The 12,888-nt window shown below is 36.5% G+C and overlaps 1 protein-coding gene across 2 annotated transcripts in view; it reads left to right on the forward strand.

Moving 5' to 3' along the window:
- Sec71 (ADP ribosylation factor guanine nucleotide exchange factor Sec71) overlaps positions 1 to 12,888 on the forward strand; it is a 581,865-nt gene that overhangs the window by 492,723 nt on the left and 76,254 nt on the right. For both annotated transcript variants that reach the window (XM_090410617.1, XM_090410618.1), the window contains one exon: positions 423 to 522. In XM_090410617.1, coding sequence (XP_090266743.1) covers positions 423 to 522 — 100 coding nt within the window. The remainder of the gene's footprint in view (positions 1 to 422; positions 523 to 12,888) is intronic.

A 12,888-nucleotide genomic window follows, 5' to 3' on the forward strand; every position in this document is an offset into this window, starting at 1 on the left:
TACACTTGAATAGCATAAGTGATGACTCCCTAGTCAATTATAAATAATTATGATGAATATGGTCTTCAAGACCATCACCTGCCCTGCATATGTGAAGAAAGGCATAAACTGGAGACAAAACATGGTGTTTGTCACTTCCTGTTTCCCATAAACATAGTAATAGTAGCAGTAGTGTTTCACTGGGTGCTAAGTCATCTACTGTCTAAGATCTAGTTAGCATATCTTCTCCAACTAGGGATGATATGCTTTTAAGGTGGAAGTAAAGTGAGTTTTATAAAATAAGTACATGTTATATGAATAATCACACAAAATTTTATTTTATAGTTCCTTTGAGTAACTTATGAGTTAAAAGTTGATAATTAAATGATGAAATGAAATCATGCACTTATTTAACTCAATTTAATGCTGTTGTAATACTTTAGCTTATTGACATGGAAACCAAGTAACAAAGAAAAAGATAAAAATCTACCCATTGCACTCTCAAGGGAAAGAGCAGGTACTGTTGATATGGGGAATCAACATGTGAGTATTTTCAGATTTAATTTTAATATGTTTTTATTTTCATGAACTTTTTTTTTAACAGTGGAAGCTTCATTGAGCTCATGTTAAAATTCTTTCTGAAAATTTGCTGAAGAATTGTTCATAATACAATCTGTTAAAAGCAAAAGAATTTTTTTTATATTTTTATTTTTTTTAACATTGGAAGTGGGTGCACTCTTTAATATCTACTTCAAAACTCTCCAGTGAGCCATTGTTCTTAAAATGCAATAATTTAATTCATTATGTCTTTTTTTTTTTTCTCACAGAGTTTTTGAGACTTGCAACATGCTTTTAGCCATCTAAATATACATTGAAATAGTTTATCACATTTGTAGTATTGTAAAATAATGTTAATTATTTAAATTTTGAATTAACTCTCTCTGAACTTATCATTTACTTTACTTTATTCTGCTTCACTAGGTTAGGACTATAAACTTCTTTAACAGAAACTTCCGAAAGTTAAGCTTAAGTTTGCTTAACCTATACCTCACGATGTTAATCTTCACCATTACCAATTTCTCCCCCCTGCTATTAAACAGACTTTGTGTTATAAGTAAGTCTAATGTATGCAGTCCCCCACTCTCACACAAAATCAAATTAGGAAATTTTTTTTTTCCGGCTGCACCACCTAATTTGATTATATATTGATTGAAAGATAGGGTGAGGAAAGCAGGAATTAATCACAAAGTATATATATTAATTCTCTATATGCGAGTCGTGACTCGTATCTTATGTCTGCAGGTTCGCTTCTTTTTTTTTTTTTTTTTCTAGATAGTGCATTGGCTAAGGAATAAAACAAGGTAATTACAAAACAAAACATTTATTTTTGATCTAGAGAAATAGATACAGAGCATATAATAATTACTGAGAATTTCATTCAAAAGTTTTAACACACACTAAAAATGCAATTCTAGCAACAGAACGTACTGTGTGTTCACTACCAAAAGAAACTCATTATACATTAACATAAAGATGTCTCCTATGACACAATTATACACATACGCTTACAAGCTAATATAATTCTTCCTATCACATTTAAGCTTACAAGTTAACATTATTGTTCCTATAAGAATCTGTAACATAATATTCTTCCAGCCACATACAATACCTATTTAACACTATTCCCGATTTTTATCACATTCACTCTCTTAAATTAAACATACTTAACAACACATAATCTTCCCTCAGCTTACAACCAAGTTACCGCCTGTTTACAAATAATATCTCGCAATCACACACGATTCTGAGGTACATTCTCTTAGCAAAATACAATTTAAATTATTGCTTACTTGCAACTATCACGAATGGAAAGTCCAATTAGCTCTCAGCAAACTACATTGAGACTGGAGTGCCTTCCATCTGGTCAGTCTTCATGCTGCTTGGACTGCATTGGCCGTTTCCCATAAAATTTTCCTTCGTCGATCTTGCTGGGGTTCTGCCATAGCTACCCAGAGCCTAGAGAGAGGGCTGGCAGTGGAAAAACATGCGCCGTCGGCTGCAGGAAGAACAAGCCTCCTGGACAAAAGGAAGGAGCCCCAAGGAAGTAGAAAGTTAAAAAGCCTAAAACGTCCTGAGCCAAGTGCTGCATTCCCTTTATGCAGATTTTCAGCCCTTTGTTCTTAATGATGAACTTACCAGGATTAGCCAGTAGTGAAAATGACATCAATGCTGGCTGTTTGACTGTATACGATCGTTGGATGGTACTCATCACTGCTAATCTGGCTTAATCCCTACCAAGCTTTATTAACAGGTCAAATGTATGTGCATTCTTACAGCAATTTTTATAACATCTTATTTAGTACATTTTTCTTTCATAATTTCAAAAAAAAAAACATTGGAAAATCTATAGCGAAAATGTTATGAAGTTTAATTTCTCGCAAGAGATTTTACAGTATATTGTCTGAGCGACAGTTATTGGAGGAAATACGTACACATGCGCACGTGCAGAGTATCACATTATGACTACATACCTTTCATTTGTTTTCAGTAGTGCAAAAATATTTGTACTTCAATTATATATTCAATCAGCCTACATTTGTGGTATGTACACTTATAAATTGTCTACATATACTTTCATGATGTTTCTGTAACACGTCATTTAAGTGCTCTAAAACTAGTATGATAGGAATAAAGAATACTAACATAATACTAGCAGCAGTCTGACACTAGGAAGTGAAAGATATTTAAATGTTATAAAAATAACTTACACTGGGTTTATTGGTCGTAAATATTTGATACGACTAGTTAACGACTAATTTCGGCATGTTAAGTAGTGGCTTCACCTGGGTTTGGATGGACATACAAATATAAATAAGTTTTGATTATGAATCAATACATTACTAAAAAAAAATACCAAATGCATAGGAGCCGTTGACAAGTACAATAGAAACACTTGGAGCTTGGATGTTGGCATGTGGTCAGTCATTGTTCAGCAGGTGTGTCCAATAGTTATTAGAGAAATTAAACCCTGATTTGTTTAGAGATCTGATCAGTGATTTCCAAATGTCACACAGAATCATCCCTTGGTTTCTGTTTAGCTCCTGCAACATAAAAGAGGCTACAATGGTCATCCACTTAAGCCTCTTTTATGTTGCAGGAGCTGATTTGGCAAATCATACCTTCCCTTTCCACATGGTATGAATATTTGATATTCATACCAGAACCCCACCCCCCCTTTCATTTATCGCTCATTCCACACCTGGGAACTACATTGTGATGAGTCACTCTATTCAGTCTGTCATATATCATATTACTTTCCACAGTAGTCAGTCATGCAACAGTTTGTGAGGTTTGGACTGAAAGTTCAGATTTTGTCATTTTCTTACTGTGTAGAAAGGTTGCATAGCAGGTAATTTATGCATGTTTTATTTTTACATTATCCACTCATATACAGATTTCAGTGGTCATGGGGGAGTGTGTGTGGGGGGGAATCCTGATCTGGTGAGCTCACTGAGCACTCCTAATATACATTGATAGGCTATTGTTGTTGTTGTTAGACAAGAAAGTAAAAAAGAAATGGGATTACATTATAGAAATAAAAACTAAATTAGCAAATTACCACTATGTAGCTGCCTTTATCAACTAAATAAACTTAAACTAGACAATTGTTTAAATATGATGATGCTTCAGCATATTGTCCGTGAAAATGCATCATTTAAAAGGATGATGTTTGAATTGAGAACAAGAATGTTGACGTTCATATCATCTGTTTACAGCAGCATGACTTGGGATGCCATCTCTTGACAGTTACAAGATGGCAGAATAATTGGAAGCATGATCATATATAAAGACGCACAATATGACACAATTTCTGTATGTTCAGGTATTACGTTATAGAACTGCTTTGCCATTCAGAAGAAAACATCATATCACAGAAGCTGATTTATTGCTGTAACACTTTGTAAATAACAGGAATAATGATTAAAGCATCGGCCATGGCCATCCACATCCCATGGTTACAGTTCTTCATCTGAAAATTTCTGAATTACCCAGTATACAATCTTGATGTAATCCAATGATTTACATGTTTTTAGACCATGGCTGGCAACAGTTTGCAACCAACATTAATGTGCAGCATGATGTCATTTTCCAGATAAAGATGTTGATAACAATTTTTTCTATGCTTTGGCAGAGACCTTGATTGGAACGATAAAGAAATGTGTTTGGCAGACATGGAGAAAATAGGAGCATGTCTTGTTTTTTTTAAATCATTCGTATATAATGTATATTTATCTTGCTTCTCTTAACAATTAGAATTGCATAGTACTCTGGCTTACTAGATGTTAACAGACACCACTATTCTATTACTCTCAGTGTAGTTACAAAAATTCATAGATGTATATACAAGCCACACCTTCTTGTGGTGTGGCTTGTTTTCACAAATGGGATTCTGGTGACCCTGGCAAGTTTTTTTTTTCCACCAGAAATGCATACTTCACTAGTTGGAAGAAATACAAACTAGATGACCCATGGTAGATAAATTTCATTACTTGGTTAAACACCACCACTTTGCTTACTGGGAGCCTGAAATGGCTATTACCATTTGGTCACAGAACAGTGGCCTACAAAGTACATGCATCAACTGCCAAAAGATTACTGCTGGTCAATCCAAAGCTGATTTTGAAAAGGACAAGTGCAGGGGAAAAAAAAGTCTCCTATTTCTCTTACAAAGGCCATTGGGGGTGCAACTTTTGCCCATCCATGTTTTCACCTTTTTTGCATCCAGTTGGTATTATTGTAACATCAGCCAAAGACCAGGCTAATTTCCTTACATTATTATTCTCTAACTTTTGCATTGATGATTAAGTACTCCTCTTATTACCATGAACTTCACACCTGAAAGACATCAGAGAAATGCTGAATACCTTAGATACCAACAAGTCTTCTGATCCTGATGGTATTCCCCCAGATTTTGCTTGAACTTGTGCTCCTGAACTAACACCAATCCTCTATCATCTTTACAATAGTTTACACTCATCTGGCATCTATCCTTTAGCTTGGAAATAAGCTTATATCCAACCAGTCTACAGAAAGGAAATAAAACTAACCATCTAACTATCATCCTATTGCATTCATCTAATTTCTGTCAAAAATAACATCACTATCTAGAAGTCCACCAGTTAGAGTAGCAGGCTTCTAGGTAGTGATATAGAGATTAGTGGTATCCATCTATGGTTATAAACTTTGGATAGGTTTAATGAAACCCATGTGGTGACTCAGTGTTTCTTAATGTGGGACAATTTGAATATTTTGGGGGACAATTAGAAAATGATGTTGCATTCGTCATCTCATCACTGATATACTCAAAATGCTCACCATTGTTGGCGGCGGGGGGGGGGGGGGGGGGACATCAAAATCTTTGAGGCATTGAGGTGTGCATGATCTAAAAAATGTTGGGAAATACTGCTCTAGATATTACAAAGGCTTTGGATTGGAAAGTCACTAAAATGGGCCATCCTTGGCCCATTTTAGTGACTTTCAGTGTGACACAATCATAGGATACCACCTTTGCAACAACTTAGTTCAAGAAATATCAGCCCTACTACAGCTGTCCTGTTCAACTTTAAGTGATGTTATTGTGAAGTAGAAATGCCTTGGAGCAATAACAGCACAATGATGACCAGATAGGCCACATAAAATCACAGAGTAGGACTGTCAAGTGTTAAAGAACATGGCATGAAAAAATTGCTTGTCCTAAGTTGCTATTGAGTTCTGAAATGCCTCTGCAAGCAACACCACACCTTTTGTTGGGAGCTTGAACATCAGTTTCCTTGACTGCTCAGCTGCACACAAGCCTAACATTAGCAAGGGAAATGTCAAATGTCTGCTGGAGCAGTGCAAAGCTCACTGCCATTGGACTCTGGAGCAGTGGAAATGCATTCTTTGGAATGATGAATCACACTTCACCTTCTGGCAATCTGAGAAATGAGTCTAAATTTGGCAGATGGCGGACCTGAATGTGTTGTATCAACTGTGAAGTTTAGTGTAGGAGACGTCATGGTCTGGGACTGTTTTTCTTATGCTAGTTGAGCCCTTTAGTTTCAGTGATGGAGAATCTTAACATTCTAGACAATTCTGTGCCAACTTTATGGCAACAATTTGAAGGCTCTTTCCTCTGTCAACACGACAATGCCCCATTCACAAAGTGAGATCTGTGCAAGAATTATACAGAGTCCTCATCTTAACCCCATCAAACACCTATGGAATTGGAACAAGCCAGGCCAAATCACCCAAAATCAGTGACTTTACCCCACTAATGCTCTTCTGGAAGAATGGAAAGGAATTACCCAGCAACATACCAAATCCAGTGGAATGCCTTCCCAGAAGATTGAAGGCTGTTACAGCAGCAAAAGTGGGCCAGCTCCATATTAATGCATTTCATACAACCATATAAAAATATACTTCAACCAGATGTTTTTATGAGTCTTTTCCACACGTCCTTACTTATCTTGCTTGTACTAAATGACCATCTTTCTTCTTTAATACTTCTTTTGCCATGGCACTTTTCATATTTCTAACTTACGTCTTCCATTTTCTTGAGTACTTCCTCCCAGATATATGAATGATTTTGCTTATTAAATATTTTAACCTTTGATGACTATTTTGTAATTAAAATGAAAAGCCAAAAGGCTAGTTTTCTGGCAATTTAATAGTTATTAAATGGATAAGAATCCTATTTTGTTATATAGCCAGTAAGTGAAACTCAAGATCGAGAACTACGATCTAAGAGTTTCAATGCCGAAAAACTATCGGCGAAGGCAATTCGAAGCAAAAGTGGAGCAAACTCCCTCACTATTCTTGATATTCTCTCATAATGTAAAACACAGCTCCTAGGAGATGTATTATTGTTTTACATTATAAGGAGAGGTCACTACCCAGACCGATTTCAACCTTTTTTGAGGTCTCATCAGTGAGTAGGTAGACCTAGGAAAATATCAAAGCTTAGTGAAAAGAACTTACATACCTTCACTATACGAATGCCATAAAGGTGTGCTTGTATTTTGTAATTAAAATGAAAAGCCAAAAGGCTAGTTCCATTTAATAACTATTAAATTGCCAGAAAACTAGCCTTTTGGCTTTTCATTTTAATTACAAAATACAAGCACACCTTTATGGCATTCGTATAGTGAAGGTATGTAAGTTCTTTTCACTAAGCTTTGATATTTTCCTAGGTCTACCTACTCACTGATGAGACCTCAAAAAAGGTTGAAACCGGTCTGGGTAGTGACCTCTCCTCATAATGTAAAACAATAATACGTCTCCTAGGAGCTGTGTTTTACATTATGAGAGAATATCAAGAATAGTGAGGGAGCTTGCTCCACCTTTGCTTCGAATTGCCTTCGCCGATAGTTTTTCGGCATTGAAACTCTTAGATCGTAGTTCTCGATCTTGAGTTTCACTTACTGGCTATATAACAAAATAGGATTCTTATCCATTTAATAACTTTGATGACTATTTTATTTAACTTATTTTGTTCTTTTGAACTTGCCACTATTTTAGTTTTTATAGCATTTATATTTAGTCTATAATCAAATAAAAACATCATCCGTCGTAAATAATGTTTTAAATCCTGTTCATTCTCAAATAATACAATTATGTCACCATCAGTACATATCTTATGTATTTGCACTCCACCTTCAGTTATCCCCTTCGTTCTTTCTTTTATTACTTTCATTCTTATCCTATCAGTGGTCCTAATAGGCACTTAAGTGCCCATGACCTTTCCAATTATTCTTGAACTTCACAACTGCAACCATAACTCGTTAGCCCTATTCCCCCCCCAGTGTGTCCTATGTCTGTAGATGTGTGTTCATGGGGGACAGTTTGCCTGCTCTGCAGGATGAGAAACCGGAGTTTCCAGGTGGGAAAAAACTCTACCTCCATATGAGACTGGCTTACTCGCCTTTTGTCGAAAGAGACTAGATAAAGGTTCCTTAGTTACTGATGGGAATTTGACCCAGGTCTTTCAGATCAAAGGGTTTTTGTCTATACTGACTCAGCTACAGAGGCTGTTTATTACTTTCATTATATTCTCTGTATTTGGATTGAAAAGTAAGGGTGAAAATGCAACATTGTCTTGCATCTTTCTTTTTTTATGCGATTTATTTTTCTTTATTCATATTGTTTTTCATTTCTTTATTCAATTTTTTGTTTTGTTGGGCTTTACTTTTCTGTTTTGTTTTACTTTTTGTTCAACTTCTTGATATATTTCTTTTATCCAGTTTTTATGTGATTTTGCAACCTTCCCTAATTATTTCTTAGTCTCTGATATTATTCCTTACCTTGGGTAGAAATTTTTTTATTGTTTTTGTTCATTCTTCTATTAAATTAAGTATCTCATTTGTAATCCATGGCTTCTGTGGCTGTAATCTTGTAAATCCTGAAACTTTATCTACTTTTAATTATTTTCTTTATGGCCATTTGGTCTTTCTCATTGTTCATCTTAAGCATGCAGTCTTGTTTTTTCCTTAAATTTTTATATTTGAGATCTTTAGTAGTTCAATATTCCATCTTTTCTTCCTTATTCTATATATATATATTTTATGTTTTGTTTCGCATTTTGCAATTACAGGTAAGTGGTGACACTATTTCAGCTCTTTAGGAGCTTAACATGACTTTAATAGTTGGTTTCTGTTTCTTCTTAACTAGTATGTAGTCAGTTTGGTATTAAACAATACCAAATTCAATACCAAAATATTTCCATGTATAGTGTCCTCATTTTGTTACTTCAAAAAATGTGTTAGAAACTGTAAAATCAAGTTTACAAAAATCTAATTTTTCCTCCCTCTTCTTCTTCTGCCTAGTCCAAATGATCCAATTTCTTCACAATCACTACACTCTTCAGTTACTTGTTAGCATGCACACTTGAATTATGACAAGATTCACTGGGGTTGCTGTTGAGGATGTTCAATATTCTGGTTTGTAAGTATTTTCTACTTTCTTTCTCCACTCTTCTCTTAGTAACAAATGCACACTATTTTGTCTTTTCTCTTCTCCACTATAGATGATTGCTTCTGTTTACAGAAGCACACAGTAATTGGTACTTCCTCTCCATCTGATTTTATTAACTCCTAGAATTTCTATTTTTTTTTTTTTCTTTCTTACTTGTTCTTTAGAAGAATTTCATTTCTTCATTATGAACATTCACTGTATGTCGCCCAGAGATTCCTTGCACCCCCCCTGCCCCATTTAAGATACACCAATAATTCAGGACTTGGTTTAAAGTTTACTGTCCATAGTAATATGCTTAACAAAATAGTGCAGTATCTTCCCATTGCTTTCTGTGCTGCTGTTTTTGTAACCATTTATGTCATTTGACTATGCTTGTATATATGTTTTTAACACTGTTGAGTTGATAACTAATATTTAAGGAATTGACAGCGTATACTAGAAATATAGATTAAATAAACTTTAATATATACTTTCCGATATTTCGGCGAACGTCACGTTGCCATCTTCTTGGGAACTTACTACAAAGACACGTGCACACAAGTACTAATAACAGCAAATGAGACTGAAGCTAGGAAGCTAGCGTTTTCCTAAAGTCCTGATGGTGTCCCCTGGCGGGCTATATTGGTAGTTCTTGGCCTTTGGGCTGAAGTTCTTCTGATAAAAGTTTCCCAAATTTGGGGAAGTCTCATGCATCCAAATTTGTTGAGGTTTGGCATGTTCCTAAGGGCCGAGGCTGATTCCATGAATAGTCTTTCATACTTGAACTTGCTGCGGTGTATTACTGTGGCTTTCTTCCATCTTATTCTGTGGCGAGTATCCAGAGCGTGGTCTGCAAGCCCAGAGTGGCTGTACTGGTGAAATCGGATGTAATCCTTGTGTTCTGTGATTCTGATATTTGCTGTCCTGCCTGTTTGGCCAAAGTAGGACAGTTTTCAGCTGCAAGGGACCTGGTATACACCAGGTAGGTTGGTATACACCAGGTAGGTCTAGGGGAAGTGGTTGGTCTTTGGTGGAGCGGATAAGGGATGCCACTTTTCTATGTGGTCTGTAACAAGTGGTCAAGTCATGTTTTTTTAAGATTTTATTGATTTTTTCCGAGGTGCCTCGGATGTAGGGAATGGTGATGGATTTAGAGTAATCTTTTTTGTGAAGGGGAGGGGGTGGTGGGTTGTGGATAACTGGGTTAAGTATTTTTTGAATTTTTTGGAGGGGGTAGCCGTTGGCTGAGAAAGTGTCACGGAGGTGATTTAGTTCAGTGGTTAGGGCTTGATCATTAGAACAGATTATTTTTGCCTTGTTGAATAATGTTTTAATAACTCCATATTGTTGTGAGGGGGGGGGATTGTTTTTTTTTAAGTATTTTTTGAATTTTTTGGAGGGGGTAGCCGTTGGCTGAGAAAGTGTCACGGAGGTGATTTAGTTCAGTGGTTAGGGCTTGATCATTAGAACAGATTATTTTTGCCTTGTTGAATAATGTTTTAATAACTCCATATTGTTGTGAGGGGGGGGGGGGGGATTGTTGGTGAATGCATCTGCCTGTATGGGTGGGTTTTCTATAAACTGAGAAAACCAAGGTTCCATCAGGTTGGCCAAACAAGCAGGACAGCAAATATCAGAATCTCAGAACACAAGGATTACATCCGATTTCACCAGTACAGCCACTCTGGGCTTGCAGACCACGCTCTGGATACTCGCCACAGCATAAGATGGAAGAAAGCCACAGTAATACACCGCAGCGAGTTCAAGTATGAAAGACTATTCATGGAATCAGCCTCGGCTCTTAGGAACATGCCAAACCTCAACAAATTTGGATGCATGAGACTGCCCCAAATTTGGGAAACTTTTATCAGAAGAACTTCAGCCCAAAAGCCAAGAACTACCAATATAGCCCGCCAGGGGACACCATCAGGACTTTAGGAAAACGCTAGCTTCCTAGCTTCAGTCTCATTTGCTGTTATTAGTACTTGTGTGCACGTGTCTTTGTAGTAAGTTCCCAAGAAGATGGCAATGTGGCGTTCGCCGAAATATCGGAAAGTATATATTAAAGTTTATTTAATCTATATTTCTAGTATACGCTGTCAATTCCTTAAATATTAGTTATCATGTTTAACCAGCGTATAAGCCTCTCAACAAGAATACTGTTGAGTTGATCAACAAGATTTATGCCAGTACTGACTTAGGACAAGACTGCTGCCTCTTGCTGTTTTTTAACTTTTACCATTTCGCTGGGCTCAGTAGCATAACCTTCAATACTCCTGATGTGTTTTGCCTATTCTGGCAAAGTTAATTTGAGGTAACTAACAGGACTTGGTTGGGAAGGGTTGCAGGAGTAGAATTTATGCATCTCCAAAAATTCACAGACTTATGCCCCTTCCACTAATTCTTATAAATGTTATGTGACACCTCATGGAGTCCAAGGACTCATCACAGGAAGCCACCTCACACCACACATTTTTTAAAATGATACATAACAGTAAGAAGATTATTATAACCAATATTATTATTATTATATGACAGGGAATAATAAATTTAGTTTAATCCTTTATCCAAGTGTGAGCAAACAAAGTTTTCGCCTGAAAATATCTTCAGGACTGGGGTTAGGTAGTACAACACCAGACAACTCACAGCAATGGTGGAGCAAGCTAACATCACTCATATCTCATTATCTCCCATAATGCAAAACACATCTCCTTACCGGTATGTATAATGTTATGCATTAAGGGAAGAGTCGCTACCCAGACTAGTTTCGACCTTTATTGAGGTCTCTTCAGTGGGAGCCAGGCCCAGAGGTGGAGATACCAGGCAGAAGCAATGGCAGGTCATCTTCACCTATAGGAGTTGCCAAACGGTGTGACACTTTTTTTTATTAAATTACTCTGGATTTAGAGAAAGATGTTGAAAGTTTATTTTTCACTTGGTTAGACTATAATAAATTTAGTTTAATCCTTTATGCAAATGTGAGCAAACAAAGTTTGTGCCTGAAAATATCTTCAGGACTGGGGTTAGATAGTACAACACCGGGCAACTCGCAGCAAAAGTGGAGCAAGCTAACATCACTCCTATCTCAGTATCTCCCATAATGCAAAATACATCTCCTTACGGATATGTATAATGTTATGCATTAAGGGAATCTCTAAATCCAGAGTAATTTAATAAAAAAGGTGGCACACCATTTGGCAACTCCTATAGGTAAAGATGACCTGCCATTGCTTCTGTCTGCTATCTCCACCTCTGGGCCTGGCTCCCACTGAAGAGACCTCGATAAAGGTCGAAACTAGTCTGGGTGGTGGCCCTTCCCTTAATGCATAACATTATACATATCCGTAAGGAGATGTGTTTTGCTTTATGAGAGATACTGAGATAAGAATGATGTTAGCTTGCTCCACCTTTGCTGCGAGTTTTCCAGTGTTGTACTACCTAACCCCAGTCCTGAAGATGTTTTCAGGCGCAAACTTTGTTGCTCACACTTGGATAAAGGATTAAACTAAATTTATTATAGTCTAACCAAGTGAAAAATAAACTTTCAGTATGACAGGGAAGTTATTTTATCTCTTTATATGACCTCACCTGGACTAATGTGTGCAAATTTGGTCTCCTGTGTTCAGAAGGGATAAAGAAGTTATGGAAAGGGGCCAAAGAAGAGTTACTATGATTTTATCGAGATTATGGAATGTTGATTATGGTGATAGATTGAGAGTATGTGGACTGCAGAGACTAATAAACAGTGTCCACATAGAAGAAAGAGGAATAATATGATAGGGGTCTATAAACTTCTGAATGGGTAACAGATATCATTTGATGAAGTTTTCATTATATAGAAAGCAGGGATAGCACACAGGGCTCCATAGAAGTTAAGCTTGTATACAGTTAAGAAAGGGGTAAGAGCTAGCTTTTCTC

Source organism: Typopeltis vanoorti, chromosome 20, assembly GCF_054136105.1.
Source record: "Typopeltis vanoorti isolate ZY-2024b chromosome 20, IOZ_Tvanoo_1.0, whole genome shotgun sequence".
NCBI lineage: Eukaryota > Metazoa > Arthropoda > Arachnida > Uropygi > Thelyphonidae > Typopeltis > Typopeltis vanoorti.